The sequence below is a fragment of the Hirundo rustica genome, chromosome 26 (genome assembly GCF_015227805.2).
Source record: "Hirundo rustica isolate bHirRus1 chromosome 26, bHirRus1.pri.v3, whole genome shotgun sequence".
In the NCBI taxonomy this organism is placed as follows: domain Eukaryota; kingdom Metazoa; phylum Chordata; class Aves; order Passeriformes; family Hirundinidae; genus Hirundo; species Hirundo rustica.
In genome coordinates this window covers 291,881-310,704 of record NC_053475.1, presented here as the reverse complement: position 1 = coordinate 310,704, position 18,824 = coordinate 291,881, and the positions used below count along the sequence as shown (strand labels likewise).

The following is an 18,824-nucleotide window of genomic DNA, read 5'->3' as shown; positions in this document are numbered from 1 at the left end:
CTCGGCCGCGGGGAGGGGGATGCGGACGGGGGAAGATGGCGGCCTCGAACAACCCGCGGAAATTCAGCGAGAAGATCGCGCTGCACAACCAGAAGCAGGCGGAGGAGACGGCGGCCTTCGAGGAGGTCATGAAGGACCTGAGCCTGACCCGCGCGCACCGGGTGAGACTCGGCGCCGCCGCCCCCGGGCTGAGGCGGGCGTGGGGGGGGGGTGTGAGGGGCGGCGCCCCCCCCGCGGAGCCCCCTCGGGCCGGGGGCAGCGGCGGCGCGCGGCGGGCGGGGCGGGCAAGCGCCCCCTGGCGGGGGCGGGCGGCGCCCGCGGTGGTTTGGGGGGGGGGGAGGCCCCCTCAGCCCCCCCCTCACGGCCCCCGTTTCCCCCCCCCCCACGCCCGGTTTCGCCGCACCGGGCCCGGCCCTCGCCGCCCACCGGGCCCGCAGCATCCTCCGGAGACCGACACCTGCCGCGGGGGGAGGCCCCGGGCCCGCCCGCCCCGAGGGTCGGGGCAGCGGCATCGCGGCGCGGCCGGAGCGGGCCCGGCGGGGAGGGGGCTGCGCCGGGCTGGGCTGGGCTGCGGCATCCCCGTGTTCCCTGCGAGGGGGCTGAGGAGGGTCCCGGTTCGTCACACCGGGACAGGCCCCAGCTCGGAGGGGGATCCCGGATGCTTTGCCGGTGTCTGTGGAGAGATCCCAATTGCATCACCCCGGGACAGGCCCGGGTCTGAGGGGGGATTCCGCTTCCATCACCTCTGGACAGGCCCCGGCTCTATAGGGATCTCAGTTCCTTCACCGGGGTCTGAGAGGGTGCTGGTTCCATCCCCCCGGTGTGAGCGGGGCCCCTGTTCCCCATCCCGGGACAATCCCGGCTCTGCGGGGAATCCCGGCTCCTTCAGCCGCTCCTGGAGCGTTCCCCGGCTCCCCATCCCGGCACAGGCCGGGGCTCAGCTCGGGTCGCAGCTCCGAGCAGGTGTCGCGGTTTCTTCGCTGGAGTCTGCCGTGGGCTCTGCTGGCTCAGCCCGGGGCAGGCGCGGGCTGGGGTCCCTCAGAGCCCCCCGGAGCCGCTCCGGGTGCGGGCACGGAGCACCCGCGGGCGGGAGCCGCCGGACTCGCTGCCGCCGGTGCTGTTCCCGTTACACTCCGGTTGTCGTAGGTGCAAATTGCTGCGCTTCCAAAGCCTCCCTTGGCTGGCGATGTCTCTGCAAAGCCCATCAGCAGAAATTCCCGGCATAACCAATGCGCTTTCCGGGCACGAGATGCTTTTTTCTGGTCCAGATCGGGGATGTCAGGGCTGTTCTGTTCTTGTTTCACCTGCCTGTTGTCAGTGTTTTGTTTTTGACTGTTTCAAGAAAATTTACGAGCCTGTTTGCGGCGGCAGCTTTGCAGGACCAGCAGAACACACGGTTGGATTTGCAGTGAATAGGTTCCCTTTTGTTCCTCTGTGTCAGGAGAGGGTAAATATCAGTTCTGAATTGGTGGTGCTGCTGGTTGGATGTAAAGGAAAGGCACCTGCCTGGGAAGGTGTGAGGCTGGAGCTCTGCTCGTGCCCACCTGGATGTTGGATGTTCCTGCTGGAGTTGGTTGGGACAGAGTGAGGATAACTGGGAGGTGTTTGCAGTCACTGGAATCATCTTGTGTGTCTCAGTATCCCGGGATTTTGCCTTCAGTGGTCAGTCCTTGCTGCCACTCCAGAGCTGGATGTTCCTCAGGGAGTTCTTGGAGTCTGCAATTACAGGTTGTCCTTCAGTTAACTCACACGTTGAGCTCTCACCTTCTGCAAGAGAAGGCAGAATCCAGATTTCATTTCTCCTGAATCCCCTTTCAGTTCCTCCCAAATCCGAGCGCTCCCAACCCAGGTTTTACACTTGGAAACCCATCACACTTTCAAGAACCTGGTTTTGAGGAAAGAACCCAAGATGAATAACTTTTCTGAGCATTCTGGGTACTGAAGTGATGGAAACACTGACCGGAGAGCTGAGTAAAATGTCTCCTTTGTAGACTTTTTCTTTCAAATTCCATGATTTCATCGGGGTTTTAAATGCAGCATAAAAGCAAAAAGGGGTTAAGCACAACTTTGCTGTTTGCTCTCATTTTCATTTGGCAAGCAGCACGTTCCTGTCAGTTTGAAAACGCCTTACTCAGTTGGTGGAAGCAGCCCAAAATTTCTTTTGCCTTTTCATTATTAGTAATTGTCTTTTTGCAATGTTTACCATCCTTGTCTGCTTTATTGTTGGTTACTGCTCAGAGCAGAGGCAGAAATTCTGAACACCCTTTCTGTCCACGGTCGCCTTCCACCTATTTATGGTGTTGGATCCGTGTGGGATTTTTAAGTTCTGATCCAGCCCCTCCTTTACTACCCTCACCAAAAAAACCCAAAACAACAACCCCAAAGAAATCATTTGAGAAAGAATAAACTTTGTTTTCCAGAGGGTTTCCCTGTTGTGTGGAGCAGCAGAGTCCTGTTTTTCAGCTGGCACAGTGGATTTTTGGCATTTCAGCTCTGCTGGGAGGCGCAGACCTTGCGCAGAGCGGAGGTGGGTGGTCGATGGAAGCTCTGGAGCTGCTTAATTGTCTTGTGAGTGGGACCTTGGTGTTCATAATCCAGAGCTTTCTGCCAGTCCCATAGTAACAAAGTGGGTGAGAAGAGGAGAGGGGGAGTTATTTTTTCTTTTTTTCTCGGTGACATTGACTCCTGTGTTTTGTTTGTGGCTCTCCTCCTTCCCTTTTTATTTTTTTTCTTTTCTGTGAGGTTTGGAATTTCAGGACTGCACTGATTTCTGGGCTTGTTTACCAGGGCTTGTCTCAATTTCTCAGCCCAGGGATGCTTTGATACAGCTGTTTACTCATCCAAGGCTGTTGCTGCCCTTTCAAATTGTAATTAACCGAAGAAATTAACGTGCAGGTAGTGCTGAGTCCTTCAATATGCGACTCTCGAAATGCTAAAACATGTAACATTTTTAAAGACAATTTATCACCTGCATTTTAAGGGTGGTTCTTGTTGGAGATTTTCTCAGGTTTCCAGGATTGCGTTTTTTTAAAAAAATATTCACTTAAAGTCATTTAATTTGGGGGGTTTTCAGCCAGGGCTGCGTTTGAGCTCCCTCTGATGGGCCTTGCAGTCTCACCTTGGGGAAATAAAAGACCCCACCCCAAACTCCAAAAAGCTGCCTGTGGGTGCTGCCTCGCAGCCCCACCTGCCCTGGAACAAACCCAGGGAATTAAACCCAGCTCCACGGTGATGTCTGGAATCGTGGTGCAAATCTTCATCACCCTTTGCTTGTGTATTTTTAGGTGTTATCCAAAGTTCTGCGTGGCTTTTGTTGAGTTCCTGAAAACCATGTGAAGTAAAAAGTCGGCGTTGATATTTTAAACTTGGCTAATTTGAATACAAAACCCTGCTGTAGTTTAATTTTGCCAAGTGGGATACGTTACAAAAGCATAGATTTGGGTTTTATTTGAAATAAAAATGAAGTAAAACCCCACAGTTTGTGACGGAGTGCGTGTAAAACCCGCACACGTCCCCCTGCCACAAAATTTGTACTTAAAAATGAGACACTCAGGGGCATTCTGGTTCCTGTAGAAGAGATCAAAATGTCTCTTTGTACATCCCCAGCGCAGCGTTGGATGTAGATAATATGCAAAGCAGTATTTAAAAGCTTAGTTAAATCAGGAATGCTAATCTGCTTTTAAAAATGAGAAACACTAATGATGATGATGATACAGAGCTGCAGTGGCTCCTGATGTCTTCAGCAGGTTTTTATTAAATAATGTGATACAAAAGAAATTCCTGATGACGTAAGAGTGGTTTTGAATGTCTGAGAGATATTAAAGAAATGCATCAAAATCAGGACTGAGCCCTCCTGGCACAGAGATTGATGCTTCCAGCTGGCGGCTCAGGTTAAAAGTGAGTTTCTCTCCAAACACAAATGTGAATTTTTCAAGCTCTGGAGGGTATTTTTCTTCTTCATTAACTTTCCCAAAGTTTGGACTCTGAGTTTGTACGTTTCCAGACCAGCAAATGAGCGATTTCACCTGTGCTCACCCGCTGGTGGGATGAATTCCATTCTCTGATGAATCCTGGGATCACTGAGGTTGGAAGAGCCCTCCCAGCCCAGCCTATGGCCCATCCCCAGCTTTGTCCCCACCAGTGCCACCTCCAGGGCTGGGGACTCCAAACCCCCTGGGCACCCTTCCCACGCAGAAACTCCAGCTGATGTCCAGCCTGGAGAGCTTGAGGCCGTTTCCTCTTGTCCTGGGCGCTTCGTGTCCGTGGTGAAGCAGGACCCCAAGCAAATCAGGGAGTTTGGAACCCCCCTGAGATGCTCCAGGTGCCTCCACCTGGGGCTGCGGCATCACGGGCTGGCTGAGCCAGCAGCACCCTTAATTCTTTGAAAGAATGTTTGTAAATGAGCAGGGTGAGAGGCAGAGGGGACCTGCCAGGGCACAAAGAATCTCTGTTCTTGAGCAACCCTTGGCTTCCCTCAGCCTGCCTGAGCTGTCCAAGGTAAACACCGAGCTCTGCTCTGCCATCCTGGGAAACTGCAGTGAGCAGGGCAAGGTCTCTGCTGGCAAACCCAGGCAGCTTTTGTTGGATTTTTAAATCTTTTTTTTAATTTTTTTTTTTTTTTTTTTTTTAGGAGACAATGACATTTTTACTGATTGTCCCATCACTCCCACACAGCGCAGCTGCTGCTGGACGAAGTCTGTCTGTGTGCAGTGGCCAAATCCCTGGCTGTTAATGATGTAGCAAAGCTGGGAGGGCTCTGGGAGCACGTGAGGCTGGATTGTACAACTGCTGCATTTTGGGTGTTTGGTTGTAATTCTCAGGGCGAGCATGTGGGACTCGGCTCCGGCTGCTGCGTTTGGGTTTTATTTAGCAGCAGCACTGGGTGGTAATTTGCATTTATAGAAGGTGCTCATTTAGGAAGAGAAGGTGAGGTACAGTCAGTTCTTCCAGTGCTTTGGGGTTGATTTGGGGTTTTCCCCTCAGAACAAGGTGCAGAGCCGAGCTGAGGCTGTGGTTACACCGAAAAAGGGGAGGTGTGGATACCGATTCTCTTGGTTTACCAGTCAGGAATTGAAATTTGTGGTGCTGTCTCGAGTTCCAGCTGTGACTGTGGAAGTGACAGAGGTGCTGAAGCCCTCGGGGGCAGGAGGGGCTGGTGCTGTGTTAGTCTGACTTCTGTGCTGGCCAGGGGTGAAGGAGGATCTCTGCCTGAGGAAAACATCACCCCACAAAACACAGCCACGGGAACTGTGCCTCAGAGTAGTTCTCAGGAATATTTGGTATTGAAAGATGATTTTAGTGGCAGTGTGGCCCGAGGCAAGCTATCTTCAGGATCTGTGAGATGGAACTATCTTCAGGATCTGTGAGATGGAACGGAAAAAGAGCTGTTCCTTCCTGCACAGAGGAGAAGGAGGGGGAAACCCCAGGGCCTGGAAAGCCCAGAGTGTGGTTGTGGTTGTGTGAGGACGTGGGCTTGGGAACCATTTTTACCTCTTCTTGGGTTTCTCCATCAGATTAGTTCTTACCAATTTTTTTTTATCGAGTAAACTTCCTTTTTATTTTTCTAACTATCTCAGGAACAACGTTTATTGAACTCTGCCGTCCATCAACCCCCTGCTCCCCTCACTAACACTTTCTCCTCCATTTTATAATCAATTTATCAATGCCATTGATTTTGGTTCAGAGGCGCTTCCTGCGCTTCAGGAATATCAAAGCCCTGACTCTGCTGAGGCAGCAGCACCAGGCACATCCCAGTGAAAGTTTTCTCTGCTGTGTCCAGCCCCATGTTCAGTCCAGCGTGGCCACGTGTGGGTACAGCAGGGAGGGACCAGGTGAAACCAAACCCGGGGGTTTGGGGCTTCTGGGGGGAGTTTGAACCCAGATTTCCTGCACCGTGTGAATTTTCTGTAAGAAATTCCTCCCCTGGAGGGTGGCGAGGCCCTGGCAGGAGTTACTCCTTCCGTCCCTGGAAGTGTCCAAAGCCAGGGGCTTGGAGCAGCCTGGGATGGTGGGAGGTGTCCCTGCCCCTGGCACAGGATGGAATTTGGTGATTTTAAGGTCCTTCCAACCCAAACCAGTCTGTGATTCTGTGAAATTACCGAATGTTATCGAGCACTTTCACTGTCGTGGTAATCAAACACTAATTTGGCAAAAAAACAGACATCCTCTCAAAAATGATCAATAGGGATTTAACCAAAATGTATTAAAGGCTAAATATTTATCTGAGTTCTCCATTATCCATCTGTGATTGCGAAGGAACATTTTCTTGAGCAGGGGAAAGGCAGTTTGGTCCATGGCCCCGACAGCATCGATCACTCCCTAATGCTCTGTTCCACACTGGCATCGATATTTTTGTGCCTAATGCAGGATCTGAAACTCAAGTAGGCTTCAAGGCACTTTTCAGCAAATGTCAGCCTGTATCTTGAATTAAAAAAAAAAAAAAAAAAGGGAAGAAAATAAGCTTTTCTGGGTTAAAACCATTCCTGGTTGTGCTGGCTGGAATCCTGCCCCGGTGTTTTTGTGGCTGTGCTGGAGGAGCTGCTGCTGAGAGGTTCCCGAGGGAGTGAAAAGAAGGGAATTCAAAATCAGGTGGATTTTTAGGGAACAGGGTTCATTTGGTGACAGTGACCGGCTGTGAACTTGCTGCTGCTTCACTCCTCTGGTCTCAAGTCCTCACATTTTGTTAAACAAATGGGTCCCAGAGGCTTTGGTGCCCCATCCCTGGGAGCGTCCAGGGCCAGGTTGGGCCGGGCTGGAGCAGCCTGGGATGGTGGGAGGTGTCCCTGGCACTTGGATCATCCTTAATGTCCCTTCCAGCCCAGACCATTCTGGAATTCTGTGAGCTCCAGGTGGCAGCTGGGTGTGAGTCTTTATTATCAGCGTCTCTGGAGTTAACGTTTCAGATGTCGCTTTGATTTGTTTGGAGTGATTTGCATTTCGTGCTGTTGGAGTGATATCCAGGCATCAGGATCCGTGAGGATCTCCAGCGGTGCTTGTGGGGCCCAGGGAGCATTGAACAGCCCCTCTTTATCATTTTATGGTTTAGATTTTGGCCTGATCTCCTTGGGACTGTATAAATCCCCAAGTTGTCACCAAGTGTTGATAACAGCCTTGTTTTGCAAATTATTTCTCGGGAATTGAAAATTCTTCCCTTTGTACCAGAACAATCCTTTGCAATCAGACAACAACACCGCACACCCACAAAAAACAGCTCTTAAATAATGAAGTGGAGGAGGCTGAAGTGCTGCAGCTTGAGAATTTGAACCCAGAATTCCACAGCCCTGGCTGAAAGTCTCTGCTTCACAGGCAGATTTTCTCCAAGTGTCTTTCGCTTCCTTTGCCTGGTCTATCACTTTTCCTGATGATTGGGAAAATCTCCTCTGTGCTCTCCCTGCTGAGCTGCTCACTGCTGCTTTTACTCTGGTTACTTATCACTCCTGAGCAGTAAGATGTGTTAACTGCACGCTGCAGCTCTGTCAGATGAATTTTCAATTAATGTTGGTACCCAGCTATTACTATTTATGTGAATATTATTTCCCTTGGACGGCCAAGGTCTCGGAGGGGAGGGAATTGGAGTTGATATCCCAAAATAGATTAATTTCCAGGCAGATGGTGATAGCTCCCACCTCAGACAGAGGAGCAGTTGTTGGTGACAGGATGGGGCCTCTTCAGACCTGTTGGAGGAGCAGCTTGTGAAGCTGTGCAGGAGATTTTTCCAGCTCTGGAGCCTCAGAGTGGGATGTCAACATCTGTAAGCTGGATTAAAGGAATAAAAAACCTCGGTGGGAGCAGGGAAGGCAGGGATTGTTTCCTACCCCGACTTCTCACTTTTGGATTCCTTGCAGAGTGTAGATTGTGTTCCTGGCAGCGAGAGGGATAGAGAGTATCTGATTTAATATTTATTTAATATCTTAAATATTGCACAAGTTTCCAGCAGCCAGCTCAGATTCAAATGTCTGATTGACCTTCTCCTTGTAATTAGATTTGCCTCTGGTTCAGGGCGATGATTGTGCTGAATGAGCCTTTTGCATTCGAAGAATTTGGACTCTGATGATATTTTGGATGTTTCTGATACCTGAAGGGTTGGCTGAGGCCACGTTTTCAAGCCACAAACAATTTTCTGTAGCTTTTGGCCACTCTGAGGGCAGAGTGAGGTGCCCCTGAACCCCAAAGAGTGCAAACATGCCCTGCTTGGCTCCCAATTTACCAAAATTGTAGGGTTACATAACTGAATTTTCATTCTTTAGCTAAAAATAAAAAATGGAACATAAAAGCTATTTTTATCTTACTTAATGAGGGCATCTCTGCTTTTATTTCAGCTTTTCTAAGGCATTTCAATGGGAGCAATGGGGATGGTTGAGGAACTTTTTATTGAAGCCGGACGATTGTTTCCTGGCGTTCTCCATCAGATCCCTGCTCAGAAGGGATATTTGCTTTAGGAAAAGAAGGTCCCTTTTAACTCAGCCTTTTAGCTTGGTTGATAGTGATTGGTGCTGTGTCGGGGTAGGGCTGTGTCTCTGCTTTTTGGGGCTCCGTTCCGGGGTTGTTTTTTGGGGTTTGCTTTGCCTGCTGTTCTCCACGAGTCACCCGAGCGCCCAAAGTTTGGTGCTAACAAAGAAAAAACCATCCCTGGCCTCCCAGTTCTCCGCACAATTCATTGTCAGCTAAAACACTCCCCAAAACAAACAAGATTTTGAGAGCGCCGAGCTCCACCTAAATAGAACCAAGAGAATCCTTTGCCTTCTGGATATCAAATAATAATGGAGCCTCAAGCAGGAGCCCTGTGCTCGGCTTTCTATGGGATTATCAGCAGCATCCACGCTGCCTCTCGCTGGAAGCCTGGCAGGGAAGGAGGGTGGCACTCGCTGAGCTGCCACGGGCTGGGGTTTGTTTTTCAAAGCTCTCAAATCAGGTTTGGTGCCTGTTGTAGCTTTGCTTGGCTCCCTGCCCGGCGATAGAGCACAACTCGGAAGAATAGTCGCTATTTTAAGGCTCCAGTTTGCTGTATCCTGTTTTTTTGCTGCTCAGTTGTGACTGTGAAGTTTTAAACAGTAAACCTTTGTTCACCAGAAGTAGCAAAAGTGTTTTTAAACACCGAGTCGCAGCCTGTGCATTAAGTTTTATTATTTTATTATTGTGGCTTTGTTTATTTATTCAAATCCTGCAAGGTGTGTTCCTAATGATTCTTTGCCCCCGATCCCCCCAATGATTCATCTTCATTCATTTTGGGGAGAAAAACACAGTTTTCCTATGTTTGCACTATTCAGAGATAAGAAAAGACCTAAAACAGAAGTAAAGAATAAAAAATTATCACAGCATTAAATGCTGTTGCCTCCTCTCTCCCCTCCTCCTTCTGGTTTGTTTTCTTTGGTTTCACAAGAAAAAAATTGATTTTTTCTTTGGGGAAAAAAAAAAAAGTATTTGAGTGCAGTGTGGATTTTGGAAGTTGTAAATAGTGCTGGGGTGTGAGATCTTTCCTCTTTCACAGGAACTGGAGGAGGCAGCTGGGGGACAGCTCCGAGCCTGGGTGATTTTTACAGCCCCGTTTCCTCACGGTTTTATAGCTCAGGCAAGCTGGGGAGCCGCTTGCAGCTCCTGAAGGAGAATCTAATGGGGCCTTGGAATTTGGAGATGACTCATAAGAGGACAAAACAATCCAGTTAAGTGATTTGAGGTCTTAAATAATCTCTTCAGCAGGAAGGTGAAGAAAACATGAACTCATGAGTAATAATTGGCTCTCTTGGAGTGCTAAAAGTGCAGCGCTGGGGCTTGGCCAGGGCTCAGCTGATTCCTGCCCGGGCTCTGCTGATCAATAACGTCTCAGCTCTTATGAATGAAATTTATTTGACTGGACTGTAATGCTCTTAGCAAAGGATTATTTGGATTGCAGTTCTGAGCTGGGATTCTTGGGGCGTCCTGTGCAAGGCCAGGAGTTGGGCTTGGTTCTGACGGGTTTCTTCTAACTCAGCCTTTTCTGGGAAAAATTCATTTTAGTTTGATCCTGAAGGATCCCTTCTAACTCAGCCTTTTCTGTGAGAAGTTCATTTTAGTTTGATCCTGATGGATCCCTTTTAACTCAGCCTTTTCTGTGATAAATTCATTTTAGTTTGATCCTGATGGATCCCTTCTAACTCAGCCTTTTCTGTGAGAAGTTCATTTTAGTTTGATCCTGATGGATCCCTTTTAACTCAGCCTTTTCTGTGATAAATTCATTTTAGTTTGGTCCTGATGGATCCCTTCTAACTCAGCCTTTCTGGGATAAATTTATTTTAGGTTGTTTGATAGTGAGTGCTGTGTTGCACCTCAGCTGTGTGGGGTAGGGCTGTGTCTCTGCTTTTTGGGGTTGTTTTTTGGGGTTATTTTCTGGGTTTGCTTTGTCTGCTGTTCTCCACAAGTCACCCAAGTGCCCAAAGTTTGATGATAACAACGAAGAAGTGATCCTTGCCTCCCAATTCTGTGCTTCCTGGACATGCAGCCTGCAAAAAGGAGTGGTTTTAGTCCCAAATCCAAAGGGTGGGAATGCCTTCCTCAGCTGATCGCAGACTGGAGATAAGAACTTCCTCCACCACCGTCTCCCCTCTGTCAGAGCACAGAATTTGCAGTTCTGCCTTAATTCTGGAGAGGTTTTTCAGCAGCTGCAGGGGCCTCCTGCAGGTGCTGCAGCCTTTGAGACCTCAGGATTTTCCTGGGAAGCCACTGGAAGTGCCGGATTGAGGCAATGCTAGCAGGTAACCTTCAAAATAATCAGATCTAGAAAGTCTCAAGCCAGCTGCCTCGCTGTGCCCTTCCCTGTGCCTGGCAGCTTTCATTGCTCTCATGATGAAAACACCTTTTTCCGAATCCCAGTTTGTTTTTTCATGGAGCTCCTGTTTCATTCCAGGAGCTGGAAGAGGAGGATTTTGCTTCCCCTTTGCTCTGTGCTGAGCTGGTGGGAGCTGGGACAATCCCAGGCAGCAGCACAACCCTTTGCTCCTGGTCCTTGGAGGCTTCACCTCCCCCTTTTTTGCTAATTTTTGGAAGTTTTTGAGAAAATTTTGGCGTTTTAGTGCATGGGGGGGTGAAAATTAAAATCCCTGAAAATCGAGGCTGGCCCTGTGTTCTCAGCTCTGAGGAAGGAGTTGCTTGGGAAGTGTCTCAGTGGCAGAAACAAAACTGCTGCTCTTTTGTGGCTGCTAAATTCCAAGATATTACAACAGCTTCCTTCCCTTCAAGAAAAAAAAAAAAAAAAGACAACAAAAATGCTTTTTTTTGGCCTTTCCCTGCATTTTTGTTCTTCCTGGCTGCGTTTGCTTGGCCTGAGAGCCGTGTTTGTGTCCTGACACGGCGATGGGATAATGGAACAAATCCTTAAAAGTGACTGCAGTGACAGTTGTGGTGCTGGAGGAGTAAACAATGATGTAGCAGTTCCACGAGCCCGGGGTCACGTCCAGTTCATCCCATATGTCTGCAGTTTTTTCGGGGTAATTTTCACTTCGTTTCTAGTAGACATTTGGCTTCCTGTTTTGGCTCTTTGCTTGTCCCATTCCCTGCAAAATCCACCGCTCCAGGACACCGAGATCCTTGGGAGGCCAGCAAGGATTGGCGCAGGCAACAAGGAAAACTTGTGCTGGGCTTGTCCTCACTCCTCTATCCAGAGCCAGCCTTCAAATCTTCACTTTTCTGACACTAAAAACACCCTGAAAAATTCAAAAAAACTCCCCCCAAAACCGTTGCAAAACATTTTGTTCCAAGCTGCTGCTGGAATCTCTGAAGTCCCAAGCGGGGCAGGCAGAGCAGCTGCTCTCGCTGTGGATTATCCCTTTCCTCTCGACTTCAGCCTTCATTTCCTTTCCCCTCCTTCCTGGGAGGAACAGCTGCGCCTTTGGAGCCTCTGCTGCTCTTGGAGCGCGCCTGGAAACGGCAGGAAATCGGTGACTTTAGAAATCTGCCTCTTCCTGAGTGTGACAGCCCAGTAAGAGCGAGGCATCCTGACAAAGGAGGCTGGCGAGAGCGGAGGAGCTGCCTCTGCCTCCCCTCCCCTGGTCCTGGCGGCCCTGAAATGTTGATTATTCCCAAAGAAAAGCCCCGCCGTCGCTCTCAGGTGTTCACACGGGCACCGGTTGGGATTTCAGAGCCCGTTTTTATCTCTCAGCTGACAGCAGCCTGCTCACCTCGCTGGAATCTCAGATGTTTTTTATCTCCCTGTGTCTCCAGCCCTTTCCTAGAGGAGCAGGGTGTTTCATCACGGGATTTGAGCTGTGGTTTGCTGTTATCACACCTTTTTCTTTCTCTGAGCTGCTCCGAAAGACAATTTCAAACACGTGGCTTTGCACCGTGAAATTTATTTCCCTCACTTATCGGGGCACTGGAGATAAACTCCATTATTTACATATTACAGGTGCCTGCTGAGGTGAAAATGTTGCTGCTGTTAGATTTCATAATATTAATTTTTAATTACACGGGAAATTAAAATAAAAAGCTAAGCGTGCAAATCCATCTCTTCAGCCACCTATTGAACTATTTGATAGCAGCATGGGTGAATTTATATCAGTAACATGTCAATAATGGAAAGGTTTGTAATTATTTGCAATGAATTATCCAAAACATGATAAAATTATTAAAACAATCAGTATTCACCCAAGCTCTAAAAACATTATAGAGATTAAAAAGTCCAAAGTCTTCCCAGCTTTCATTCATCTCCTCTCTGGGAGCAGCAGGATATTTTAATTCATTTATCCTCACTCTCCCAGTGGCATCCAGAGGTGGTGGTGGCTGACTGGGAGCCTCTGGAATATCTGGAATATCTTCATTTTTCCCCATTTTTCCCTGGCTTGCTCCAGGCTTGGAGCACCACTCACACTTTGAGTTGCTGGTGGGATAATTAAACCTTCAGGGGAGGACTGTGAGGAGTTCCAGAACAACCTTTCCAAAATTCCTCTGCTGGGATTATTCCCATTTTCCAGGAGGATCCCTGAGGTGGGAACAGTTTGGGATCTAAAACCAAATCCTCTGCCCCTGAAACTTGTTCTGTGCTCAGAACTTTGTGTCTGCTCATTACTGATTTTAATTTTCAGGCTGGGGATGTGGAGAAGCACCAGCAGCTGCTGGAATTAACAAAATCGTGGCCAACACAGAGATTCCCTTTTCCTTGATTTACCAGGATTTTCTCTTCTTCATTTGTGATTCCTTCCTCATTGAATTAAAGAAATCCCAGGCAGTTTTCAGGGAGGGTGAGTTCTTTAACCAGCAGTTATTTGAATGTGTATTAATTTTAGTAATTATTTGAGTAGCAAGTGTTGAGTTTTTTAAATTCAAATTTTAATGTGATTTTTTTTTTTAACAGAAAAGGATTCCCTTGAGGAGCCAAAGTCTGGGTGTTTGGAGAGTTCTTGGCACCTTAAAAGCACTTTTTAAATAATTAAAGGGTTAATGAGGTGATTTGTAGCTCATGGCAGCACTGCCACTAAATCTAAACTGGAATCATTAAATCCCTGTTAAGGTCTCTTTCTTTTTAAGCTGTTATTTGCTTTTCCTATCGACAGGAGGATTGTGAACGGGGGGAAATCTCCCTGTGAGGGCTCCAGCCCCGCTGGGATGGCAGCAGGAGCTGCGGGCTTTGTGTGGTGAGAGAGAAGCCAGACCAGCGTTTGGGGAGCCTCTTTTCCTTCTGCTTCCTCTCTGGGAGGTTCCTCACCTCCAAAATCCAGCCCTGACACCAATCCCAAACCCTGCAGCAGGGCTGGGTGCTCCAGGTGAAAATTCCTGGGACATTTCATCCCAGTCCAGGCAAACTCGGCTCAGCACAACGGGATTTCCCAACGCTGCGGCCTCTAAAACTCCCACTAAATCCTGCCAGCACAACTGAAGTCCCAATTAAGCTTTAATAATACTTTTCTAATTTTAATCTGCGCTGGTTTTGCTGCTTATTAGGCTGGAGGTGCTAAAGAGGAAGGGTTTTTTAAAAGGGGAAAAAAAAGAAATTATAAGAAAGGTCGGTATGGAAACTGCAAGGCAGCGCAAAAGCCGTTATCACCAAATCTTTGCTTCCTGTAGTCATCAGATATCTGGGGTTTTATCAAACGGACACTCCGCCCATTTATTATCGTTCTGGCAGTCCAGATTTCATCTGTTAAGAAAAGACATTTTAAGAAAAACCTTTACAGTGCATTTGGGTTGATTTACGGTGCCAAAATTCCCGAACTTCCCAATAAGTTCTGCCCACAAATCTGTAATTTACTCAGAATTTTTCAGAGATTTCCAATAACTTAAATTACTGAATTCGTAATAATTGCTTCATTTAATTCCCACCTGCCTGTAGGAAAAGCCTCTAGAAAAGCCCATAGGAAAACTGGATTTGTATTTGGGGTTTTGTTTCTGTCTAAAGTATTTTTTAAATTGTAGAACTTGAATCTCTCCCTACAAACACAGCTGTGTGTCCCGCAAATGGTAACCCAAGTGGAAAAATGGATGCATTTCATATAAATTATATGATTTTTTGTGATTAAATTGGATTTTAAAGAAAAAAAAAAAAGTGAGGATTTAAAATTAAGTGGAGTAAAAGAAAGGCTGATGGAAGGAAAAATACAGATTCCATTTGGATCTGGCATTCGGGGAACATTTCTTCAGAACAAGAAAACCAAACAGAAATAAAGTAGTTTAACAAGCAAAAGCTGTTTCCTTACCAAAAGCTTCCTTGGGAAGGAACTGGGATATTTAGCAATATTTTCAGCTGTCAGGGAGCTGCTCTTGGCCGCATCGCAGAGCAGTGGAAAAGCTGCAGTGTGGAGTCACCGAGTCCTCGTGGTTCACGAAATTAATAAATCTGGTGAGCTCTCAGTAATTCCTTATCATCCTCCCCTGTCCAAACTCATCCACAATCCAAATTGCACTAATTGAATCCAACCCCAGGAGATAACCCTGGGGCTTGTTAACGTTTCCAGAGTAATGGGAATTTTTCTCTTAAGAAAAGGCTTTCCCTTTTTGTTGTTTCCTTTTAAAATCAAACCCCTCTGAAAAGCTCATCCCCAGCTGTGCCATGTACCTGCTCCGCCTCGCGCGGTGGGTGGAGAGGAAAATGGGATTTCATTTTAGGGGCAGCTTCTGTTTTCCTAAAAGGTGGGGAGGCCCTGGCACAGACTGCCCCGAGAAATGTGGATTTCCCGTCCCTGGAAGCGTCCAAGGCGGGGTTGGAGCAACCTGGGATAGTGGAAGCTGTGGGGTAGAATTAAATAATATTTAAGGTCCCTTCCCAAACTTTTATTCTGGATTTCGGTGCTGCTTCCCAGTGTGTACTGAGGTATCTCAGAGAAATTCGCATCTTTTTTGCTTCGCTGAGAAGGAAAAAAAAACCCCAGAGCTCGATTTCACTCCTGATTTCCTGCTGGAATGACAGCAAGGTCCTAAGCTTCAAACAAACTTTCCTTGCAGCTGACAAAGCCGGAGCTCGGAGGCGCTCAGGACACGAATCCCACTCTGCTTGCGCTTGATCTCCGCAGATTGCAAGTGGCAGTTGTTGATGGGCTCCAATAACGGCGGAGTCTGGGGGCCGCTGGCTCCTGGACGGCAGGAGCTGAGCAGAGCCCCGGCCCGGCGCTCGCCGCTGCGCTGACGGATGGGAGCAGCCAGCAGCCATCGCCGCTCTGGTTTTTGGCACGGCTCTCCAGGAGTGTTTATCCTCGCGGAAATTAACGATGCAGCCCGGCCGTTGGACAGCCCGGGCTCCCCCGGCTCTTGGGGTCGCCTCATTTCCATGCAAGTGCAGCAGAAAGACAAATGCTGCTGACCTCCCTGTCCCTGTGCTGCTTTGAGGTGGGAATATCCTGAGGAAAAACCCCAGATCCTAAAAAAAAAACCCCACCAAGCCACCCCCTCCTCCCTGGGTGCCTTTTGGAGGTTCTTGAAAGGAAACCAACACCTGTTGAAATAGTTACTTCAGTGTTTGGCCCAAATCCCAAATAAACCTTTTTTTAAATTATTTTTTTTATTTTACTTAACAACAAAAACATATGCAGGGGCCAGGGAAAAAGCACAGCTAGTTCTGATATTGTGCTTTTTGTGTTCTGAGTTGGAGGGGCTGTGACTCATTAAGTGATACCAGCGCAGGGTTTCTCTGATTTCGTGTCTTGCTTCAGGAATTGCGTGGCAAAATATCGCACAAGAAAAGCGAAGGGGCCTTTCCTGCTCCTTACGTGGGATCTTTCCAAGCCATTTGATAGGGAAAACTGGGAATATTTGATAAATCTTTGGCCTGAGGGGATTATCTGCCCTTTTAAAAGAAAAAAATAAACCCTCAACCCCTTTGTGGGTGGTGTGTTGCCCTCAGGGCTGAGGCTTTTGAGAGCACCCTGGTAAAGGCTGGACATGACCTTGGAGCTGTTTTCCCACCTCAGGGATCCTGGGATTCTGTGCTCCTGTGGAGAGTTCTCATCTCCACAAGTCATCTCCTAAGTCAGGGATTAGTTTGGTCCCTCAGCCCAAGCACAGTGATTTTTGACTCTGTGCAGTTGGAAATCGCTGGCTTCTGGGAGAGATTCTGTGAATAAAAGGGATTTGAGTTTTCTAGGAATTGTTTGAATGTCAGGAAAATGCATGAGCTGTCCTCAGGGCGAGCTTGTACTCAGGGACTGTTTCAATATCAAATTCTTCCCTGTGGAAGTGGGCAGACCCTGGCATGGAATTCCCAGAGCAGCTGTGGCTGCCCCTGGATCCCTGGAAGTGCCCAAGGCCAGGCTGGAGCACCCTGGGGTGGTGGCAGGGGTGGGATGAGATGATCCTTAAGGTCACTTCCAACCCAGATCATTCTGGAATTCTGTGATCCTCCAAGGATACTCCTCAGTGTTGGCATGGAATAAACAGCCTGGGCCTTTTCTCTGCATCCTCTCTGGGTGCTGGCAGTGTGGTGTGGGCACTCTGAGCATTTCTGAACATCCCTGAGCATCCCTGAGCATCCCTGAGCATCCCTGAGCATTCCTGAACATCCCTGAACATTCCTGAACATCCCTGAGCATCCCTGAACATCCCTGGATATCCCTGAGCACCCCTGAACATCCCTGGATATCCCTGAGCTCCCCTGGACATCCCTGAGCACCCCTGAACACCCCACATAAACACCCAGAAGTGTCTCCAACACTGGGCAAACACCTGGAATATTTTCCTGGAGTGGAGAGCGATGCCTGGAATTCAGTGAAGCTTTGCAGAGCGTCCCCTTCATTTCCATGTGCACCCATCCCACAGGGAATTCTTGGTGGTGTTTTGATTGTTCCTTGGCTTGAAGGGGTTTTCTGTGAAAACCTCTCTGTCCTTTGTTTGAAAACGTGGCTCTGCCTTGCTCTTGGAAATCTCTTCCCTGCCTTTCTCCAGGGCTTTTCCTGCTGCAAGAAACTTGTGGGGAAGGTCGACCCTCCTTTGTCAAAGTTGGATTGATGCCTTTTAACGATTTCCATCCTCAGCGATCACAGTGTCAAGTTGTGCTGGTTAAAACAGTTAAAATTCTATTTTCCTCCCCCTTTCCTTTCAGCTACAGCTGCAGAAGACCCAATATTTGCAACTGGGGCAGAGCCGTGGCCAGTACTACGGGGGGTCCTTGCCAAATGTGAATCAGATCGGGAACAGTGCCATGGATCTCCCCTTCCAGGTGAGTTCAGAGGGCTTTTCCTTGGATTTGGTGATGCATTCTGTGCTCGGATGCTGGTGTGTCCTCCCAGGCAGCTGCTGCTCCAGAAGTCAGCGCCCCGGTTTAAAAACTTCCGACGGGGTTGGGATGTTCGGGGATTTTTTTTTTTTTAAATATTGATTGTGGTAGATTTTAATTCTGTCCATGGTTGTGAGGCTTTGGGGTCAGGAATACTCTGAGAGATGCAATTCCTAATGAAATCTGGGAAGATGCTGTAAATTCAAGGCAAAGTGGGAGGAAATAAAGGTGGTGTTGGGAGCTGGGGGGTGGAGGAATTGATGTGCATGTTCTGTGGGAGGAATTTTGGGAGAGGAGGAGAGCAGTGGGACACAAAGTGGTATCACAGTAATCACGTCTCTTTGGGCTGGCTAGAGAGGAAACGTAGAAATATCCTGCCTGGGTTTTGTGACTCCAGGAATGATGCACCTTGAACAGAAAACCAGAATTTCAGGTGAATATTTGGCTGTTTTGAAGCACTTTTGGGCAGAGGATGTTGTCCAAGGACAGGATTAGTTGGTGGATACTTTGTGGATTCCTCATTTCCACATTTAGTTGATTTAAAGTGCTCAAAATAATGAACATTTCTGCCTTGGTTTTTCCTTTTTTTTGAGTCACAGTTACAGTTGAGCTCACGAGGATGTGGTGGGAAGGAAATTTTGCAGTTTGTGGTTTTCTGATGAAGGCTTTTAATAAAGATGGAGAAACTTTTGCTGACCTCGCCTAACTGCTGCTTGAAATAGGTGCAGATGGCTGAATTTGGGCAGGTTAAAAGCTTGAATCTTGTGCTAGAGGAGAGGCAAAAGTCTACTTTAATCTTATATTCTTTGGGGAATACAGAGCAGAGATTTGTAGTGGATTGAAGCCTCAGTGTTATTCCACAATGTCTGCTCCCTTCAAGTTTTTCTCTAGCTTTTTGTTAAGGAGGTTAAGAATTCCTTTTAAACAATAATATTTCAATACTTCTGTGCTTGATGGCCATCACTGGTGTTTTTTTTTACCTGGACTGTTTTAATCCTGACTGCTGAAAAGAGAATGCTCAAAAATTTATGAATGACTGGAGGAGGAGACGGAAACAAACTACCCTTAAACCCTGGGGGTTTTTTTCACACAGACGCACACTAAATAAAACCAAAAAAAACCCAAACCCAAATTGATGTTGTTCCAGGTAACAAGC

General features: G+C 47.9%; 1 protein-coding gene across 1 annotated transcript in view; it reads left to right on the top strand.

The window, feature by feature from the left end:
- CRTC1 (CREB regulated transcription coactivator 1) overlaps nucleotides 1-18,824 on the top strand; it is a 33,324-nt gene continuing 14,500 nt past the window's right edge. Inside the window, 2 exon segments of the mRNA XM_058423610.1 lie at nucleotides 1-161; nucleotides 17,495-17,611. Of these exon segments, the coding sequence (XP_058279593.1) occupies nucleotides 36-161; nucleotides 17,495-17,611 (243 nt within the window). The 5' untranslated portion in view covers nucleotides 1-35.